The 20,575-nt window shown below is 29.5% G+C and overlaps 1 protein-coding gene across 12 annotated transcripts in view; it reads right to left on the reverse strand.

The window, feature by feature from the left end:
• Window positions 1-20,575, reverse strand: part of LOC135925090 (WD repeat-containing protein 11-like) — a 129,564-nt gene that overhangs the window by 89,518 nt on the left and 19,471 nt on the right. For all 12 annotated transcript variants that reach the window (XR_010571522.1, XR_010571521.1, XR_010571524.1 and 9 more), the window contains 9 exons: window positions 9,738-9,971; window positions 9,444-9,595; window positions 2,904-3,380; window positions 2,442-2,571; window positions 1,710-2,077; window positions 1,429-1,611; window positions 1,252-1,372; window positions 1,120-1,207; window positions 951-1,075 (listed from right to left, as the gene is read on the reverse strand). Coding sequence is in view for 8 of the 12 variants with exons in the window: in XM_065460258.1 (XP_065316330.1) it covers window positions 951-1,075; window positions 1,120-1,207; window positions 1,252-1,372; window positions 1,429-1,611; window positions 1,710-2,077; window positions 2,442-2,571; window positions 2,904-3,380; window positions 9,444-9,595; window positions 9,738-9,971 (1,878 nt within the window). In the remaining 4 variants the exon portion in view is untranslated. The remainder of the gene's footprint in view (window positions 1-950; window positions 1,076-1,119; window positions 1,208-1,251; window positions 1,373-1,428; window positions 1,612-1,709; window positions 2,078-2,441; window positions 2,572-2,903; window positions 3,381-9,443; window positions 9,596-9,737; window positions 9,972-20,575) is intronic.

Below are 20,575 nucleotides of genomic sequence, written 5' to 3' on the forward strand. Positions count from 1 at the left end.
ATCCGACTTTGATACTGCTAAAAGGCGGGCACCAAAATTTATTTGATGAATTTGTATGTGAATATCTCGATTTAATATATTATTACAAAAGTTAACTAATACGTTGGTTAAAGATGTGTGGAAAGAATTATTTTTATTTGATGAAAATTGAAAATGAGAGGGTCTAACCTCGTCTAAGCCACCTACTAAATTTTATTAAAAGAATTAATTGCATTAACCAACTCGTCTGTAGAAATATAGATTGGCTGGGGTTGGGTGGGCATGGCAATATACTGGAAGAAGAAGAGGGTTAGAGTTATTGACAAAGTTCGAGGTATCATATGCCTTAGCTAAGCGTGCTTGTTTTTCTCCCAAAATAAGCTTCCCTAGACTAAACAAATATTCTATAAGAACGTTTGATGTAAGTAAAACATATTATATAATGATCAAGCATTTTAAATTTGGGAAATCATCGTAACTAAAGAAATAAAATATTTAACTTATTTTAAAAGGTAACTTCTTACTTTTGTCGTTACATTCCAAAAAATAGACCTTATTGGAGTTACTATATTATAATTAGTATTTTAAATTTAATGAATTTTAGCCGATTAAGTCATAACTGATGAGTACTTGGCCCAATCTAAAAGATTTTACAAATATAAAGCAGTCAATTTAGTAACTACTTTAAATTCCTATGATCATTCCCAGATTTTAGTAATAAACTGATTAGATTACATATTATGTCATATTAAAGAAGTATTATTAAGTTGTATAATAAAATTCGAATGACTGCTCTAACCAAAATTAATTATGAGCATTTTCACGATTTTTTATGAGGAGCTCTTATCTCCGGAAATAAGGGTTTTTTTAAAGTAATTAACACATTGTACAAAAAAAATTAAAAATTGAGCGTGGTCGTGGTTAAAACCTTCATTGATTTAATATGAAATATATATATCATTTATTCTTACCCGTTAGTACGTTTAGATATATGATATCGTTTTTAAAAAATGTAGTATTTCCATCTATTTTAAACGAATGAGGTATATCATGTGAAAATGATAACAGAGTATTATTAGATGTCCAATGAATGAATCTATTAAACATAATTTTTTTAATTTGAAATAATTATTACATTACTTAATAGGATTTTCGTGAATGTGACTAAATTCAGCTATAAGTGTGTTTTTAGATAAATTAATAATTTGTATAGTTCCGAACTCCGAACCTATATATAAATTATAGATAAAATGAATATATATCTATACTTACCAACAGCCAAAATAATATTCTTCGAGCGATTGGCAAATTGATCAAAACCAATTAGAGAGGAAAGAATACTAATAACCTTAGGCCTTGGTGATAAATGTTGATACAGACCTGTCATCAAAAACTGTAGAGTATAGGTATAATATTCAGTCTATATTTAATCTTAATATTTATGCTAACCTCAATATAATGGTCGTTTTCGCTGGGCATAAAACCATTACTTTTTGACACCAATTTATTTATGAAGTATGAAAAAGAATGTAAAGATGTTTCTTTAGTTGTGGATCTATTTGGGGTGTCGCTTGATATTTCAGAAGCGGCAGGGTAAAAAATATTAGGCTGAGGAATGAGTTTTACATTGTTCTATAGAATAAATGGAATTTGGTAAAAAAAAAATTTAACGACATTAAATATGTTTATACTAAATTTTAAAATACATTTTATAAACTAGAATGATATACCTTCCTATAGTTGGGCTTGAAAAAATCCTTGTATTTTTCTTTGATATTCATTTCCCATACTATCAAATGGGTGTTTAGCTTGCTTTTAGCCAAAAACTCAGAACTCTCATTATTGGATTTGGATTTATTTATAGTCGATATTAAGATTACAATTTTATTGCAAGAAAATGGGGATATAGCAGCCCCATGAACTTTTATATGCTTAAGTCCACTTGACAAAGTGGACTTACTTGTTAAATGAAGGTATTCAGCATTATTACAAGCATCCGTAAAAGATGACACAATTGAAATGGGATCTTTATCTTCTTTTTCAAATTTTTTGGTCATAAAATTGTAAATATCTTCCATATCAGATGTGGAACAATAGACTGTTAAATAGAATTATAATTAAAAAAAGTATTAGGCACAAAAATATTCATTATACTAAATAACTCATTTCTTTATAACATAAATTATTCCATATTTTTGACATGAGAGCTTAAAAGCTTGTACTTTCAAATATATAATATATAACTCATGTTTAAATTAAATATAAAATAAGTCTAATTCCTTTACATCAAAAAAGTCGAGTTATTAAGTATTACTTTCTATTTTACTATCATAAGATTCCCCACTTAATCCATGATGTTTTCTTCGTAAATTTTTATAGAAACTATAGTAAATAAATAGAACAAAACCGATATTATAAAAATGTGTTTTCGATTTGGGAAATAATATATTCATATAATAAACTCTGATTTGCATAGAAGAAAGAAGCGAGTTCGTGTTGATAACATACTCGAATCGATCCATCTTCGTAAATCACAAACAAAGTTTCATTGAATGAATGAGTGAAGGCCGCGGTGCCCGATATTGTTAGAACCTGGTGAAAATGCAATTAATATAAAACATTTTACATAAAATAATTTTGGTGGTAAATTCGCTCGGATTTCTAGAATGATATAAATATTTAAAACATAATTTAGAACCACAAGAACCCTGATAAATTAGGAACCAGAACATGAAACCCTGTTTTAAAATTTGTAAGAACTAAAACCTATTTTAAATTTACCAGAACCTTGAACCGTATCTAATTTAGGAACAGCAACACTTGTCAAAATTTTAGGAACAGGAACCAGAATCACTTTTTTAAAAATTCAGAACTAGAACTCTTTTTCGTCCAAGTTCCATATTCTGATTTTAACGCCACTTTACTTTGACAATGGGATTGTCTCTGGTAGCTAGAATAACGCTTTTCATATAATTTTTCTTCTTTCTGGTGGCCAGGGCACCCAAATTGACTAAATTATAGTTAGGGCATGTAGGATGAGTGGTCGTTAACATTAACATGACAATTTCTGTAGGGTAGGCTAAGTATATGATGTCCTTTAATACCTGACTCCACAATATTCCTATGCAGTCATTTTTAGGGGTATTGTACGAAGAACTTACAGGTTGATTCAGAATAAATTTTTGTTTATTGGTATTCAAAGAATCCGAACACGTAGAAGGTGCATTTGATGCCAAAAAACGGAAATTTAGATTGGTCAAATGATTAAATCTATCATTTAAATCGGTCAAAATAGAACTTCGATCTGTTCCGTGTTGCAAACTATAAATAGAATTCGGACGGGGTAAAATATAGCGATTTTTATCATCCAAAATGTTGTTTTGTTCTGGGTGATCTTCTTTCTAATTATAATTTTTTGTTAACAAAAGTTAGAACCCTGCATATTTATCATTTTCAACCCAAGCTCGGTTCAAATTTAAAATATTTATTTTAAGCCCAAGCCAGGCCCGAATTTATTCATTTATATTTAGGCGTGAGCACTGCAATTTTTATTTTTGGTCAGCACCAGGGCCTAAAATTTTTAATTGAAAAACATAAATTAAACCCATTTTTAATAACAAGTTAAATACAAATTGTCCCAATTTAAGAGATAAATTTTAATAATCATACTTAAAGAAAACATTATTTTCTATTTTATTTTTCAAAGGCCGACCACGTTTAAAAAAAGGTAAGCCTTCAGTCCATCATATTTTTACCAAAATAGTCGCAAGGCCCCTTTAACCCTTGTAGTATGCATTAGATATGTGCAAAATAAAGCCCAGTCCAATATACATGAGTTAGAAATAGGGTTGGAATGATTAAATCAAACATTTTATGTTTTGTGTAAAAATTATTTTTATTTTCAAGAAATATAACCGTATATATAAAAATATATATTTTTAAAAATAACTAAATCTATAAAAATATATATTTAAAAAAAAAATATTTAAAAAATAAATATTAAGGTTAAGTCGGTGGAGCTTAATGACCCATTTATAAGATATACAGTTGGATCAGCAAATTTCGATCGATAATTTTTGACGCAAGAGAACGCCCTCTTTTGGATCCCTTGTAATTAAAGGTAACCTTTGTTATGAATAACTTTAGGGCTTGAGACCAAAATGATCCTCAAATGTCCGAAACTACCGAAAGAACAAAAGATTATTTAACTATATTTGTCTTTGTATTTTCTGCTCTCGGGTAAAGATTGCGAAGCAAAAATAAGATATGAGCATTTTGTAATTTATTTTCAATGGATGGGTCATCCTCATTGATTTCTTTTAATATTTTATTGCAACGATGAGTTGATTGTTATCATCCTTATAATTACATCTCTTATGTATGTAATAATCAGACATGGGGAAGAAGTCAAAATTTTCCAAGTTGTGTTTAATGTAATTAAATAGAGAAATATTAGGATTTGGGAGGGGTGAGATATTTATAGGAAAATGTTAGTAGTTTGTCTCATAATTTTATATTGAAGCCATTATTTACATTAAGAATTCGATTATAAAATTTGTGGGTAAATTTCAACTATCTTTAGGAAATCTTTGATGATGAGGCACTTTTTTCAGACTAAGTGTGAGAAATTATCTGTACATTGTTATTGGTGCTATTGGATGGAATTAATATCTTATCAGGAATGTTTAAAGGATTTTGTCACATTTTTGGGGAATATGGGAACATTTATCAGGTAGTTCGTGCATAAGTGGAGAGTTTTAGTTAACTCAAAAACTTTTACAATGAGGACACACTCCTTGAAAGACCATTAAAAAAGAATGGTAATTATATATTTGATTTTTCAAATTTATCAGCTGTTGATCATAAGATTAAGGTTTATGATTTTATTAAGGTCTATTAATGTAAAATTTATTATATTAATGATATAAAAACGCTGAGAAACTGCTCTTTCGCAGAATAGAATCGATTGAGAAAAACGGTATGGTGTTGATCAAGGAATTGTGTATTGAGCAATCCCTGAATGGCAAGATTGCCTATGAGCATGTATTCGAACTAATGGTTGACATTTTGAACATCATCTTTGAACTACAATATTTGACTCAAATTATTTTAATATGTTAATGACTTCATGTTTTTGACGAATTTTCCATGTTTTCGAAATTTGTTTATCCAACTTTGAATGTACATAACTTTGGACCCTGGTGATAGAATCTGATGAAATTTGTAAAAAACATTGATAATGTATACCTCTCTCAATTATTTTTAGAATTGAAGATTTATTCTTCTTTCTTCTCCGTTTTATGGCGATTTCCAGGTTTATCCGGGTAGGCCAGTTTTCCCTCTGATTTTTCTTTTCCAATTTTGACGGTCTTGAGCATCAATATTTGCAAGATTCATGTTTCTCATACCCACCGCTATCACATTTGTCCAAGTCATCTTGGGCTTTCCTCTAGGTCTCGTGCCTCCTACTTTCATCAAGGTGCATCTCTTTACCCAGTCATCTTTTGTTATACGTTCCACATGCCCAAACCATCATTATCACTCCAATCATTTCTATACCCAATCTTGCTGGCAATTCCTTGCTAGTTTTTCTCTCTCTCAGAGATACCCCACACATTAATCTAATCATCTTCATCTCTGTTCTTTCTAATTTGGTTTCGTGAGTCGCTTTAATTGCCCATGTTTCGCCGCCATAAACTAAACAACTCCTCACACAGCTAAGGTAATCTTTCCCATTTAACTTCAGGAGACTTTTTTATTTGTAAGAATAGACGACATCATTCTAAACTTTTTCCAAGATTGTCTGACCCTTTCAACAACGACAGAATCTACACCACCATCTGTGTTTAGCATATCACCCAAATAACAAAACTTATCGACTTTTTCTAGGGTTAACCCATAGCCAATATCCAGACCACCATTTTCTACGTTATCATTATTATGTATCCCTTTCATGCATGTTCTACAAATAAAGGTCATTCTTGCTAACATCATAATTTCTTTTTCTCTGCTACATCTATTATGTACCCATTTCTGGCATCTGGTGCATTAGATTGAATTTCTAGCAACTCCTTTCCGACATATACCACAAGACCACTTACCGGATTCCTAAATCTTTAGATTTTCCCTACCAATCATCACCTTCGTCTTTGATGCATTTATTTTCAGGCCCTTTGCTTCCATAGTCATCTTCCATTTACTAATTTTATCCTTCAATTTCTCCTCACTGTTTGCCATTAATACAAGGTCATCTATAATAGCTCCTGTTGTGTTTTAACTAGTTTATAATTATTATTATGTTTTGTTCTAGTGATATGTTTTTTTTTATATTACTATTTATATTTTTGTTTTCTTTGTTCATTTAGTAGTGATGTGTTTTTCTCATATTATCATTTATATTTTTTTCTTTGTTCACGTATACCGAGCCTGTTTTGATTTCATCCTCAAAACTGGTTCTAGCCAGTTTTCGAGATGGACCAGGACATTAAATTAATATTCTTTTTTTTATTATTGTTTGATGGAAAAAGGGGTCTATATAAAGACCTCGAAAAATGAATTGTGATCAAGAAATATTTGATTTTTTTCTTTTGCTGTTTATAATATCATACTGTTTAATTACCAATTAAAATAAATACGTGTTTCATTTATTTCACGACTTACCAGTTTTTCATGACAAAAATGATGTCCAAATCCGGTCCCCATCATCGACCATCCCGGGACTCCCGATCACGGACAGTATCTACCCCTGCCCGACGGTGGGACCCGTCTGTCCAACTCCAACAGCTCCTAAGGAAGTCCTTCACACCACATCCATTACTAAGATAAATAATAATGGACTCAGCAAGGATCCTTGATGAAGTCCTACCTTCACCTCAAAGCTTTCACTATCACTATAATCTGTCCATACTGCTGTTTGTACTCCCACATACATTGCCATCTCTGCGATAACCATTCCTCCACATTTGATTTTCTCAAGGCATATCTAGTAACCTCGCGCGGCACCCTTTCAAATGCTTTTTTCAAATCAACAAATAATACAGATTCTTATCCTTCGCAAGATACTTCTGTATTTGTCTCACCACAAAAATTGCATCTGTCGTGCCTTTCTCCGATGGAATTCCAAACTGTATTTCATCAATTTTAGTTTGTTCCCTTATCCGCTTCTCTAAAACCCTCTCAAATACTTTCATTGCATGTTCTAAGAGTTTAATAGCTCTGTAAGACCCGCAATCTAAAGGGTCACATTTTCCCTTATATACTGGGATAATTATACTTCTTCGCCAATCCTCGGGAATAGTTCCTTCTGTGACAATTTGATTGGCTAAATTCATTAACCATTCAATCCCTAAATCTTCAGAACCTTTAAACATTTCTGATACCACCATCGTTAAACCCGGTGCCTTTTCATCTTTTTCACTGCTCTTTTTATATCGTCCATGCCAAATTTACACTCTGGGTCTTCTACCTTTGCACAACTAACATTATTATCTCATTCATTTTCTTCGTTCAAAAACCCTTCCATGTAGATTTTCCAGGTGTTCTTAATACCACTACTATCAATCACTATTTTTCCATATTTTTCAAACATTTAACACTTACCACATCCTGCCTCTTTTTTGCCAACTGCTTTGCTATTCGAACCATATTTCCCATTCCTAGCGCATTCCATTTCTTTAGCAAACTCCCTCTTGTCTTCTTGCGCTTTTTTAGCTATTAATTTCTTAGTATTTCTTTTCGCCATCTTTTAAATATCGTTATCACTATTTTCTTTACTATTATACCATTCGTTGAAGCACCTCCGTTTCTCATCCACAGCTTTTGCTACCTCTAGATTCCACCACCAAGTCTCCTTAGGTCTAGGTTGCCCTTTTGTCCATCCACACACCTCCTCAGTTGTCATCACCCAAGCTTTCTTCATGGTTTCCCACTTGTCATTTACCCCAGATGCTTGTGCCACCTCCGCCTCCCTTATCGCCAATGTCATATTGAATTGACGTCTGGCACTCTCCTCCTTCAATTTCCAAACCTTCAGCCTTGGCAAAAACTTTCTTTTAGTGATCCTGGCGCCTTTAAAAGTGAGATCTCCTATAACTAGTCGATGCTGATTAATACATTCCTCTCCTGGTATCACTTTCACATTTTTTATTATACATCTATCACATCTCCTTAATAACAAATATTCCCTTGCACTTTTGGTATAACCCGACTTAGAAGCCACCAGCTTCTCTGATTCTTTCTTAAACATTGTATTATAGACAATCATATCCATAGCAACACTAAAATCTAAAATCCCCTCCCCTTCCAGATTTCTCATGCCGTAACTGAATGCTCATGTACTCCTTCATAACCCTACTAATCGCTCCCAAATGTCCATTCAGATCACCAGCCAGGATAATCTCCTCTTCATTTGCCAGTCTCGATGTCACCCCCAATAGACTGTCCCAAAATATATCTTTCTCTTCTTCATTTCTTCTAACCTGAGGAACATATGTCGAGATAATATTATATAGTTTTCTACCAAAAATCATCTTGATAACCACATTATCTGGTTATCTAGCCTTCTCACTTCGACTACTTAGCAATTTCTCCGCAACTAATACCCCAACTCCAGCCTTACCATCATTACTTCCTTGCCAAAAGAATTTATACTTTTCACTAGTCTTGCCAATCATTCTTGCGCCATTTCCTTTCCATCTGGTCTCCTGTATGCAGCACACATCTACATGTCTTCTAAGCAATACATTGAACTTTTCCATAGTTTTCGGTCAACTCCCAACATTCCATGTCACGACCCTTACTCGATCCCCCGTAAACTTGTTTCTCCACTTATTATCAGGTCGTTTAGCCGTCATAAGTTTCATTTTCATGAATCGTGGTTCCACGAAGTTTCCCATCCTTCTTTTTGCCGTAGGCAAATAATGAGGCCCACAGGGTATTTTGGGCTGTACCCCGCCCATGGTTTGTTGTAACCATAGGGAAATTTTGTGGCAAGGCTTTTACAATCGGATGCCCTTCCTAACATCAACCCCTTTAAGTGGTTTTTACACCCCGTCGAGGAGACGGTTATCCTATCCTAGACCCAGATAACAGGCAACCTTTTAGACCTCCATTAGCCGCCAAAAGATGTTGGCACTCCCCCACCACGATGAGGCTGAAGATAGGATTTTGGGAGAGTCGATTTATTGCTAAAACAAAAAGGATATCAGTTTGATTGGAATACAATGTATATTATAAATCAAATAGAAGGTCCAAAATAATAAAAGCAATATAAATTGCTTTCGCAAAAAAAATTAAACTACTATTTTTTAATATAAATTTAATCATTTTTATATGCTCAAAAAATTAGTTTCCCAGAAGTAAATATAGGAAAATTTCGATTTTAAGTTTATTGTTTTGCTTCATTCCCATTATATCCCTTATATGAATGCAAAATTGAAAAATATTTGAAATACTCTTTTTAATACTTTGGTTGGCATAGCAGTTTTAGTTAAATCGTCGTCTTTAGGTTTTTGATTAAAGTCCATCTCTTTCATCGTGGCAATGTCTCTTTCGATAGGAAATGATTTACATGGAATTATATTGTTGTCATGAGAAAATGGATTTTCTAATTCCACTCCTAGAATAATAATAAATGATTATAAATGAATTCCTTTATTAATGAAAATTTTATAGTTCACTCATTTTCTCGAGAATTTGAAATATATTTTCATTTATATAATTAAAAAATTATTCTTAATGAGAAATGCTTAAAATGAAACTTTCATTAGATGATCTTTTTAATGTGTCCAAAATTTCGCTTTTGCTATTGATAATTGTTTTGTTGACTTCTGATTTATTGGTGGAATATGATGAAATTAAAAATTTTATGGGCTTTCTCCTTCTGAGTTGAGGATCCTTAGCGTTGAATAATGGGTCGTCAGAATTGATAGAAGACGAATACGAATTTTTTGGATCGAAATCTAAGTACAAAGTTATGTAGCCTTGTCCGCTAACTTTTTATCAATTAAATATTGTGAATTAGTATATTATTTGAATTGAAAAAGTTATCTATCATCATTAAAGACCACATGAAATCTACTTGTCTATGTAGATTCCTAAATTTTGGATCTCCAGTCAAAATTCATTTATTTTTATTAAAAATTATTGGTTTTCAAGCTGATTTATCAAAATTATCTATAGTATTAGTATTCATAATAGACATAAAAATCGTATAAATTAGAAAAGTGTTCGAAATTATTATATGCTAATTTTTATGAACGTTATCATATCATAGTATCAAGAAGTAACTGTAATTAGAAAAACCAAAAGAAACTTTGACCTGGTAATTGATCTAATTACATATTTATTTTTAATAAATATTTATTAGATTAAATTTATTAATTTGTGGGTAATATAATTTACAATATCCGACTAATATAGAAAAGTCTCACTTAGGTTACACATGTTTTCACGGAAGGCAATTGATATGAGAAATTGCCATTGAGAATGGCTTTTAACAATTCATATTATTTTACTAATTAGAATTATTGTATTATTATGATTAATCCTTTAGTTGTCTGTTTATAGGGATATGTAACTTGACTAAAACAAATTTTAAGATATACCTAGTCAATAATAAATTTTACTCTTTTATTTGTTTTTAAAATCTCAAAAATGAGATGACAAAATATTATTAACAAAATATAATTATATATAAAATCAACAAGTTAAATTTTTTTAAATTTCATAATTAAAATATCATTTAAAGTATTTTCAGATAATTTTCATTCTATAGAGATAATAAAATTTAAGAATCACATTTTTTAAGTTCTGTAATATTTTTTTAATGGTTTTATTCGATTTTGGAGGATAAAATAAAATAAAAATATGTGTTTCCATCCAATTTTTTAAAATTTTACATAAATATTAAATAGAAAAAATAAATTACATTTTTTTAAATTTTTGTTAACTTATTCCCCAGGAAAGCTAAAAACACAGATTTATAAAAAGTATAATAATGAGCATAAATTGAGCTTTGCAACGCTCCGTTTTAAAAGCTAATAATGCATTTTAGATGGTGGGGTGCAAATTGAATTTTTTACGGCAAGCGTAAATAAAAAAACAAACTGGTTTGATTTTTTCTATACTTATTTAAATTTGGGCTAAAATTTGAAAATGGATAAAAAATATAATTTATTTCATATATTAATTTATATTATATTATTTAAAATATATAAATTGAAATTTATATAATTTTATAATATATTAAATGATATTTTATATAATTTTAGAATATATTAATTTATATAATTTTGGGATATATTAATTGATAACATCCCACATTTTAAAATGAGGGATAATAATTTTACTATAATATTTTGTACCTTACTGGAAACTCAACAAATGGTCTGGAGCCAGTAGCATCTAGACCATAAGAATAGAAGGTTTATCAACCATTAGTTTAAGTAATATGAATAATGATTATATTTTTAATAACTTGGAGATGGAATTTCCATTGCTTGATACAACTGTATCATGCATAAAGAAGAAAAAAACTTTAAAAACCTAAATAAGATAAATTGAGTAAGGCTTTAGGAGCTTCTGGCTCTAAACTCTCATACAGATGGTATGATTACATTAATTTCATGGAACCAACCATAAAGGATAGAAAACTACTAGGGGTGTACCGATACCACTTTTTGGAGGCCGATCCGATATTCCCAATATTAAATTGATTTTGGCCGATAACCGATCCGATATCATATCTAATTTTGTATTCTATAAAGATACCAATGGTTTTAATTTTTAATAACTTTTTATTAGTATAACATCTATAATTTAACTATGCCATAACATGTCATTTAAATATATTATAATGGTCAGTTATTATAGCTTAAGCTTATATTCAATTCAATAAGTATATAAAATATTTTTATTGATAAATCACATATTTATATAAAAAGTAATAACATTAATCTATTTACAAAATAAAATAAGTAATAAACACATATATTATGATATTAATATTTAAAATTAATATATCTAAGATTTCTTTTTAGAAATACCAAAATTTCTAATTTATCTGAGGTCAGTCTGCGGCGATGGGGACTGTCAATATCACCAGCTTCACTAAAAACAGATTCAGATGAGATACTTGTGGCAGGTGTTGCTAGATATTGACGAGCAAGTTTAGATAGGGTTGGATATTTTTGGCAATTCACAGCCCAATATTTCAATGGATCCGCAGGGGTATTATCATTTAGTGCTTTGAAAACTGGTTCATTAAGATAGTTTTCAATCTCAAGGGAATAAGGACAATTTACACTGGTAATGTTATTAGATTTCTCGTTATCTTTAACCACATCAGCATAAGATCCCCACAAACTAAATATGCCAGTTGAATCCATTGCTGATGTTGATGGAATTTCTTTTATCTCCATATTTTGATTATCCTTTTCTAAATTGTTTAAATTATAAAATTTAAATGAAATATTTATTAAATTGATTTAATTCTTTACCTAGGCTGGATGAATTAATTATTTCACCAGGATTACTGTCAAAGCATACTAGAAGTAGTTTTTGTCTATAAAAGTTAGATATAGATTGAATTGAAAAAAAGATGGTTTTAAATCGTGGATCCAAAATTGTTGCTATAAAGTATATTTTAACATTATAAATAGAGGAAAAACGTTTGGTAAAATCTTTATACATAGCATCCTTCATAGTTTGGACACCTTTATAAAAAATAACAATATGGCAAAATGTTTAATTAATTATTATTAAAAAAATAAACATAAAAATGGATTTCAATTTTTTTATAAAAATAAACATAAAAATGGATTTCGATTTTTTTATAAAAATAAATGGGTTTTATAAAAAAAAGCCATTTTTTATAAAAATAAATGGGTTTTTTCAAAAACGCCATTTTTTATCGGATCGGATCGGAATTTTTTTAGTATTGGCCGATAACCGATATTCAAAATGGGCGAAATATCGGCCCGATCCGATAAAAAATATCGGTACATCCCTAAAAACTACTGATAGTTTTAGTCCCAAAGAAATTATACCAAAGGCAAGTGGGTTAAAATTAATACATTGCTGGATGAAAGAATGTTTGCTCTTTTTGAAATGGTGCTATCTGCGAGCCAGTAAAATATATATTTATATATAAATTTAACATTATGAATTCTCCCATCAATGGCAAAGGGTTTGGAAAGTATGAGCAATTCAAAGAAAAATTTTTTCATGAAGTATCTCGATTGTATCATATTTTAATGAATCAATCAGACAAACACCACAATTGAACACCTCCCAACAGATACACCTGCAAATCAAACCTCATTAGATTTATTTAATGAAATTATTTCTATGTGAAAATTGATTTGTTTTTTTGTAAATCTATTTATTTATATATAATTTTATTCTAGCATTTTTAAAAAATATAATTAAAATTATTTTATTATATAAGGCATTTAATATTCTCTTATATGTTCTAGTGAACATTTTATTATTAAAGATTAATTTATTACATTAATATTGAATGTTTTTTATATATTATAATGATTTATTAAAATGTATAAAATAATATATTTTTTTTATAATAAATGATTTGTGTTAAGACAAAATACATAAAATTAAGAAAACAAAATTAATAAAAAGTAATATAGTAGTTCAATAAGAACTAATAAAACGTGATAAGAAACAATAATGACGATAATGGTAAAATGCAATAATAACGCTAAGAATCTAGGAAAATAATTCCCCGAAAATAAAATCCCCGTTTTTTAAGATATTAAAAATTACAAAACATAGGATAAAAAATTCCCTATAAATATATCCATTGAATATATATCCTCAAATAATATATTTTAAAATTTTGAAAAAATCAATTCCGGAGAATTATTTTCTAAGAATTATTATTGAGGATTTTTTTTACGGGGATTTATTTTCCGCTTACCACAGTTCCTATCTACTACTGCTAAAACCCCTTTAAAATATTGTCTAAATATTCCTAGGCTGAAAATTAATATGAATTCAAAAAATACAATTACACCAGTATACCATACATATCCTAAAAAACCATGCTCTAACGTTATTTACCTAAAAACAAAGATTACATTAGTTACACTGCTTCATACAGCAATTGAAGATTATAATTAATCCCTCTTACTCAAGAAAGTGCTATTACTAACCAATTATATTCCAATTCAATCAATTCCCAAGATTTTAATCAGTTATCAAACCTCATTTTTCATTCCTTCTGATAAACCTATTTATAATAATCATCCAATAAGTAGCTTACCTGTGCTAGATAATGTATCTAATTTTAAAGCAATTACAAATTAATCTTTGTATTTGTCACCCAGCCTTATAAAATTGAATCCAGCAATGTAATACAAATGTTAAAAATGAAAACTTTTATTTGAACCTTAATAATAAATATATACAAAATTATAAATAAGATTCAGTTTCTTTATTAAATCAAACATGCCTAACCTTCAAGAGGTTATAATTTTAAAAAAATGGGATATGCTAGCTTCAAACATTAATATTGAAAATTTAGAGAAATTTTGGATGATTTCGGAATTAAAATTAAAACAGCTCAAAATTTATATAATATAGCTCAAGATTCTCGAAAATATACACTTTCACCCATTTGCATCTCAGCAAGATTTCCTTCAAGATACCATTTTATAACACTATCAAACCCATTTATAATTTCAATATAGCAACCAATTCAAAAAAGCCTACCACCCAGACTCTCTTTTTACATATAAAGCTGAAGTTACCTAATACACATAAATATATTATATATCTTTTTTATTTTCTTTAATACTTATTATTAAAACTTATTCAATAACACATTCATATCCAATAAATTTACATAGATTTTTTAATAACATTTAACCTTTCAACTAATATAACACTTATATTATATATTTATTAAATTCACATATAGATTTTTAATATAATTTAACCTTTCAACTAATATAACACTTATATTATATTTTTTTTTCTTTTTAATTATCACAAATTTTCTTTTTACATGCAAATATTTTTTAAACACATTTAATCCTCACAATGATTTGAAAAATAAATTAATTTTTTTTTTAAATATATTCTTCAAGACTCAAATTCTCTTACATTCCTCTAAATATCTTCATTAATAAAATAGTATTCTTTTTACTTTTAACTATATCAAAAAAAAATTTACCTTCATATAATACTACAACTTTTTTTCTTTTTTTTACCATTATATTTCATTAAAATTATAACTTAACCTTAAACACACATAGACCTATGCGCCGCAAACTCACGCCGGCAATTTTATTCACGCCGGAATCGCCGCCGATTGAGATCAGCGGCGTGAGCCGGCTAGCGGCCGATTTTTCTTATGGCGGCGGCGCGGCGTGTATAATATTTAGAATGTTGTTTAATTATATTTATATATTAAATTATTATTATTTAAATTTGAATATTAACATTAATATAATAAATCATGAATTGTATTCTATTGCTTTATATAATAGAATAGTGTATATCATTTACATTCATTCATACACCATATTCATTTCGGCTATATTAATTATTTTTATGGATTTGCGCGTTTTAAACCACCCTATATACAATTATGAAATAACAACTCTCTCTACTAATCAAAAATCAAGTTATGTGTGGAAGTACTTTAGAAATCTTATTTTGAAGAATGAGAATAAGAAAAGCATGATAATGCCTGATTATATTTATTGTGAACCTTGTTTAAAATTGGGGAAAAAAGATGAGGAAGATTCGGATAAAAATAATCCATTTTCACAGTAATTTATTTTAATTTTAGACTTATATATATATATAATTTATATTTTAGTTATGATATCAAATGTTATAGCAAAAATATAAGTACGAGTAACCTTTCTCCTCACTTACTTAATGTGCATAAAATATCAGAAAAAACTAATAATAATAAATCCATTGAAACTCTAAAAATGTTTCTAAAGCCAACGCCAACATGTAGCAAGAATATAAAAGATAAAAAATGGCTCTTAGGTTAGTATTAATGTTTATTAATATTCATTTTAAATTTTTAACTGGTTTGTTAAATTAATTTTATTAAGTATTTGTTCAAAACAACTAAATTTTTTAGTTTGTTTTGTCAGCTCTTATTTTGAGAACTTTTTAATGTACAAACTTAATATATAATTTATTAAAATAATTATGTAAAACTTTAAAACAACTAAATTTTTAGTTTGTTTATTGTCATCTCAATTTTGAGATCCAATGCATAAACTTATGTATAATTTAAATTAATAAAATAATTATGTAAAACTTTAAAACAACTAATAGTTTGTTTATTGTCAGCTCTATTTTGAGATATTTTTAATGTATAAACTTAATATATAATTTATTAAAATAATTATGTAAAACTTTAAAACAACTAAATTTTTAGTTTGTTTATTGTCAGCTCTATTTTGAGATCCTTTTAATGCATAATTTAAATTTATTAAAATAATTATGTAAAACTTTAAAACAACTAAATTTTTAGTTTGTTTATTGTCAGCTCTACTTTGAGATCCTTTTAATGTACAAACTTAATATATAATTTATTAAAATAATTATGTAAAACTTTAAAACAACTAATTTTTTAGTTTGTTAATTGTCAGCTCTATTTTGAGATCCTTTTAATGCATAAACTTAATGTATAATTTAAATTTATTAAAATAATTATGTAAAACTTTAAAACAACTAAATTTTTAGTTTGTTTATGTCAGCTCTGTTTGAGATCTTTTTAATGAATAAACCAATGATATTTGGAATAAAGTAAAAATATATTTTATTAAATTATGTAAAACTTTATTTTGAAAGTTCAAAACTAAATCAAATTTTTTATTTGTTTCTCTTTTTTAAATATCTTTTTTCTAATAGGGCGAAATTATGTTTTGATGTGCTGCTTAGATTTATTGCCATTTGATTCTATAAGCAATAATGGGATGACAGATTTTCTAAAGGTTTAAAATTTAAATAAAAGATTATTAAAAAATAAATTGCCTAAAAAAATAGAAATATAAGATAATTGATTCCTCATCCGAATTGCCTAATAGGACAACTATTAGTCGGGGAGCACTTGATGATGTTTATTGTTCTATAAAGGCACATGTTCTAAACCTGATTGATGCTGGTCCAAAATTCTGTTCCATTACTTTTGATTTATGGAACGACCATTTCAAGCGGCGAAATTATATTACATTTAGTCTTCATCATTTAGATGAAAATTTTGATTTAAAATATTTTACCCTGGCAACCCGAAATGTGACTCAAAAGCATACTGGGGAAAACATATTATCGGAGATTGATGGTATCGAAGAGGAGTTTCATTTAAAAGCCAAAATAATACAAATGGTAACTGATGCAGGGGCAAATGTCAAAAGAAGCGTCAGATTGGGGGATTATGAGCATCATTTATGCTTAGGCCATGGACTACATGATTTGGTTACAGTTGATGGCATAAAAAAAGTTGCCAGAATTGATAATCTCCTTAAAAAAATTAGAGAAATTATTTCAGTCCTCAGATATCGAGTAGCTGATTTGGAATGTGAAATTGAAGATGAGCATCGTAAATGTCTCCAGTCAATTTATGAGACAGGTCATATCTTGGATATTGATGATTCTGATCCATACCTTGATGACCATTTTGATAACGAAGCGGATAATAGAAATGTCATTACACCAAGCAATCTATATAATACAAAAACGTTAAAATTAAATTGCCCTACCCGCTGGCACAGCATATTAATTATGCTAGAAAGTGTTCGTAGCGTGAACAAAAATCCTATTAATAATGTTTTTAATAAAATAGGAAAACAATGTTTAAAACTTTTTAATAATGAATGGGATATGATTGACGAGCTTTATGCCGTATTAATTCCATTCCGAGAGTCGATGGAATTTCTTTCCTCCCAAAAGGGATCGACTATAAATCTAGGGTTATTATTTCGCAGTGAAATAGAAACCCACATACAGATCAATATATCTGATTCCTCAGATATTATTTGTTTAAAAGAAAATATGCAAAAAAAGCTTGACCATAGGTTTCCCATTACTGAACTTCAAGTTATTTTATATTTTTATTAATAAAATTATATTTTAAACATTAGATATTAGCGACTCTCCTTGATCCCATATTTCAAAATCTGAAAATTGTGTCAGAATATTTAAATTCAGATTCTACTACACCATTGCAATTTTTAACAAGATATTTAAAACTTTTAGAAAATGATAAAAATGCACAAAGTGAAATCCAAGTTGAAGATAATGGGGAGACTTCCAGTTCTTATATCGCCAAAATAGCTCGCAAACATTCCATTCCAGGCAGTGATTATAACAATATAAGTAATTTAGAACAAGAATGCCATATTTTGCTAAGCCAAAATAATTTCCCAGAAGAGGATGCATTAACCTTTTGGAAGAAAAAGCAACTGGAACTTCCTAGGCTTGCTAATTTAGCTAGGAAGGTTCTTTGTATACCTGCAACCAGTACACCCAGCAAAAGAATTTTTTCCATTGCTGGATTAATACTCAATGCAAAAAGGACTTCTTTATGTCCCACCAATCTTGATAAAATTCTATTTATTCATGATAATTATAATTTAGCTAAATCTGAATTCTGATTTATTATATTTCTTACTTAATATTTTGTTTGCATTCCAAATATATATTTGTTATAATAAAAATCAATAGAATATTACTAATATGTGTGGTTTATGTGACTCTGATCTGAGTGAAAATGCAATCCTTAGTCTATTTCTGAGAATGAGAAAATACATGAATTTAAATTGAAGTGAGACAGGAAATATAAGAAATAAACTATGTTAACAATGTGTTAGAAAAGAGCGCCAAATTATAAAAAAATGTAATACATTGATTTATAAATTAAATTTATTTAAAAAAATTTCTTTAATAAATATCGCGCCGCCGCCGACAATTTAGTAGGCGGCGGCGAAATCAAGGCGCCGCCGAACGCCGATAAAAAATTTTAAAAAAACCGCCGCCGTCAATTGAGACACCGGCGCACAGGTCCAAACACACATCAACTAACTCCAACATTCTTTAAGTCTAATCTCCATTTTTTATTTTTTTTTCTTGCTCTATCACATTTCCATTCAATCTTAAAATATAAACACAATTAAATCACTCAATGTTTCTTATACATCCTTAACATAAACAATATTTTTTTTCCCCTTTCAAATATATATATTTCTCAGTCTTTTGATTTTTTATTTTCCCTAACCATTATATTTATTAAAGCAAATAATCAATCTCTATCACACACACTAACCCCAACATATACCGATTTTCCTTTTTATATTAAAAAATCTAATCTTTACAACATCATTATTTTCTGTAGATGATTTCTCTTTACTCTCTGTCACATTCCCATCTATTATAAAGTTAATATGACATTTCTTCCCTCTTTCACGAGTCTTTTCACTCAATTCACAGCCTCACCTTATCCATATAATGGCACACTGTCCCGCATGCTATAAAAACATAAAAATCACCAAACCCGGCCTTTTCACTAAGCACAAAACCAATGGCATCGTTTGTCCTGAGTCTGGAAAGCGTCCTTCTCCTCCCTTCCTAAATCCCCTTTCCATTTTCTCCATTCACAGCCATTCTTCCACCTTATCCCATAACGCCTACATACCAACCACATTAGACACATTTATTCCCCTAACACTCATGGCGACATCATTAACTTCCTAAAATCCGACAAACCTCCCATATCTCTAGAATTCCTAAAGGTTCCAGAATACAAATAGCCAAAGCCCTCTCCACCTGTCTTCAATCATTATTAAATAACTTTTCATCTCTCGATCATTGGCTCAAACTCTTCACATTTTCCTTCACGACTCTCCAACCTCCCAATCTAGAGATTCAGAAATCTTAAATCAAAGAGGCAACTATGCATCCCCTCACCCTCACAACCACAATATCTTCTCATGAACCCAAAAAAATTTCCAGCCTCCAATTAAAGGTCAAGATAATTGTGAAAAAAATAAACAACCTATATAAAATCCGCTCTCCGCTTACTTGCATCTGACGACTAATTTGCAACTAGTAACGAAGAAAGTTTCAACAAACTCAAATTAAAGCAACCTTCCGGAGGTTATTTTATACCTCCCCCTCCACCCAATATTTTTCCTACATTTTCCTCTAGGATCTTATATCCTCCCTTCAGACAGGTCCCAATCTTACAAAATATAACACTGTAATAAAATAGCACATGGACTTGTCCCCGAATCTATCAGACCACTCTTATTTGGTGCTAAACTAATTGCACTCAAAAGCCCAATAAAGACTCCGACCAATAGCAATGGGGACCGTATTCCGCCGTTTTGTCGCTAAACTAATATCTTCCCAAATTAAGGATAACGCAGCCTTAATTTTAGCACCCCACCAACTAGGTATCGGCATCCAAGGTAGTTGCGAAATAACCACACACGCTACTAGAATCCATCTGCAAACCAACCTAAGTAACGAAATCCTCGTTAAATTTGATTTCTCTAATGCTTTCAACTCCATTCGCCGCTCTCACTTTCTCCCACAGATATACCACTCATTT

The sequence above is a fragment of the Gordionus sp. m RMFG-2023 genome, chromosome 2, assembly GCF_954871325.1.
Source record: "Gordionus sp. m RMFG-2023 chromosome 2, tfGorSpeb1-WG-v2, whole genome shotgun sequence".
NCBI classification, from domain to species: domain Eukaryota; kingdom Metazoa; phylum Nematomorpha; class Gordioida; order Chordodea; family Parachordodidae; genus Gordionus; species Gordionus sp. m RMFG-2023.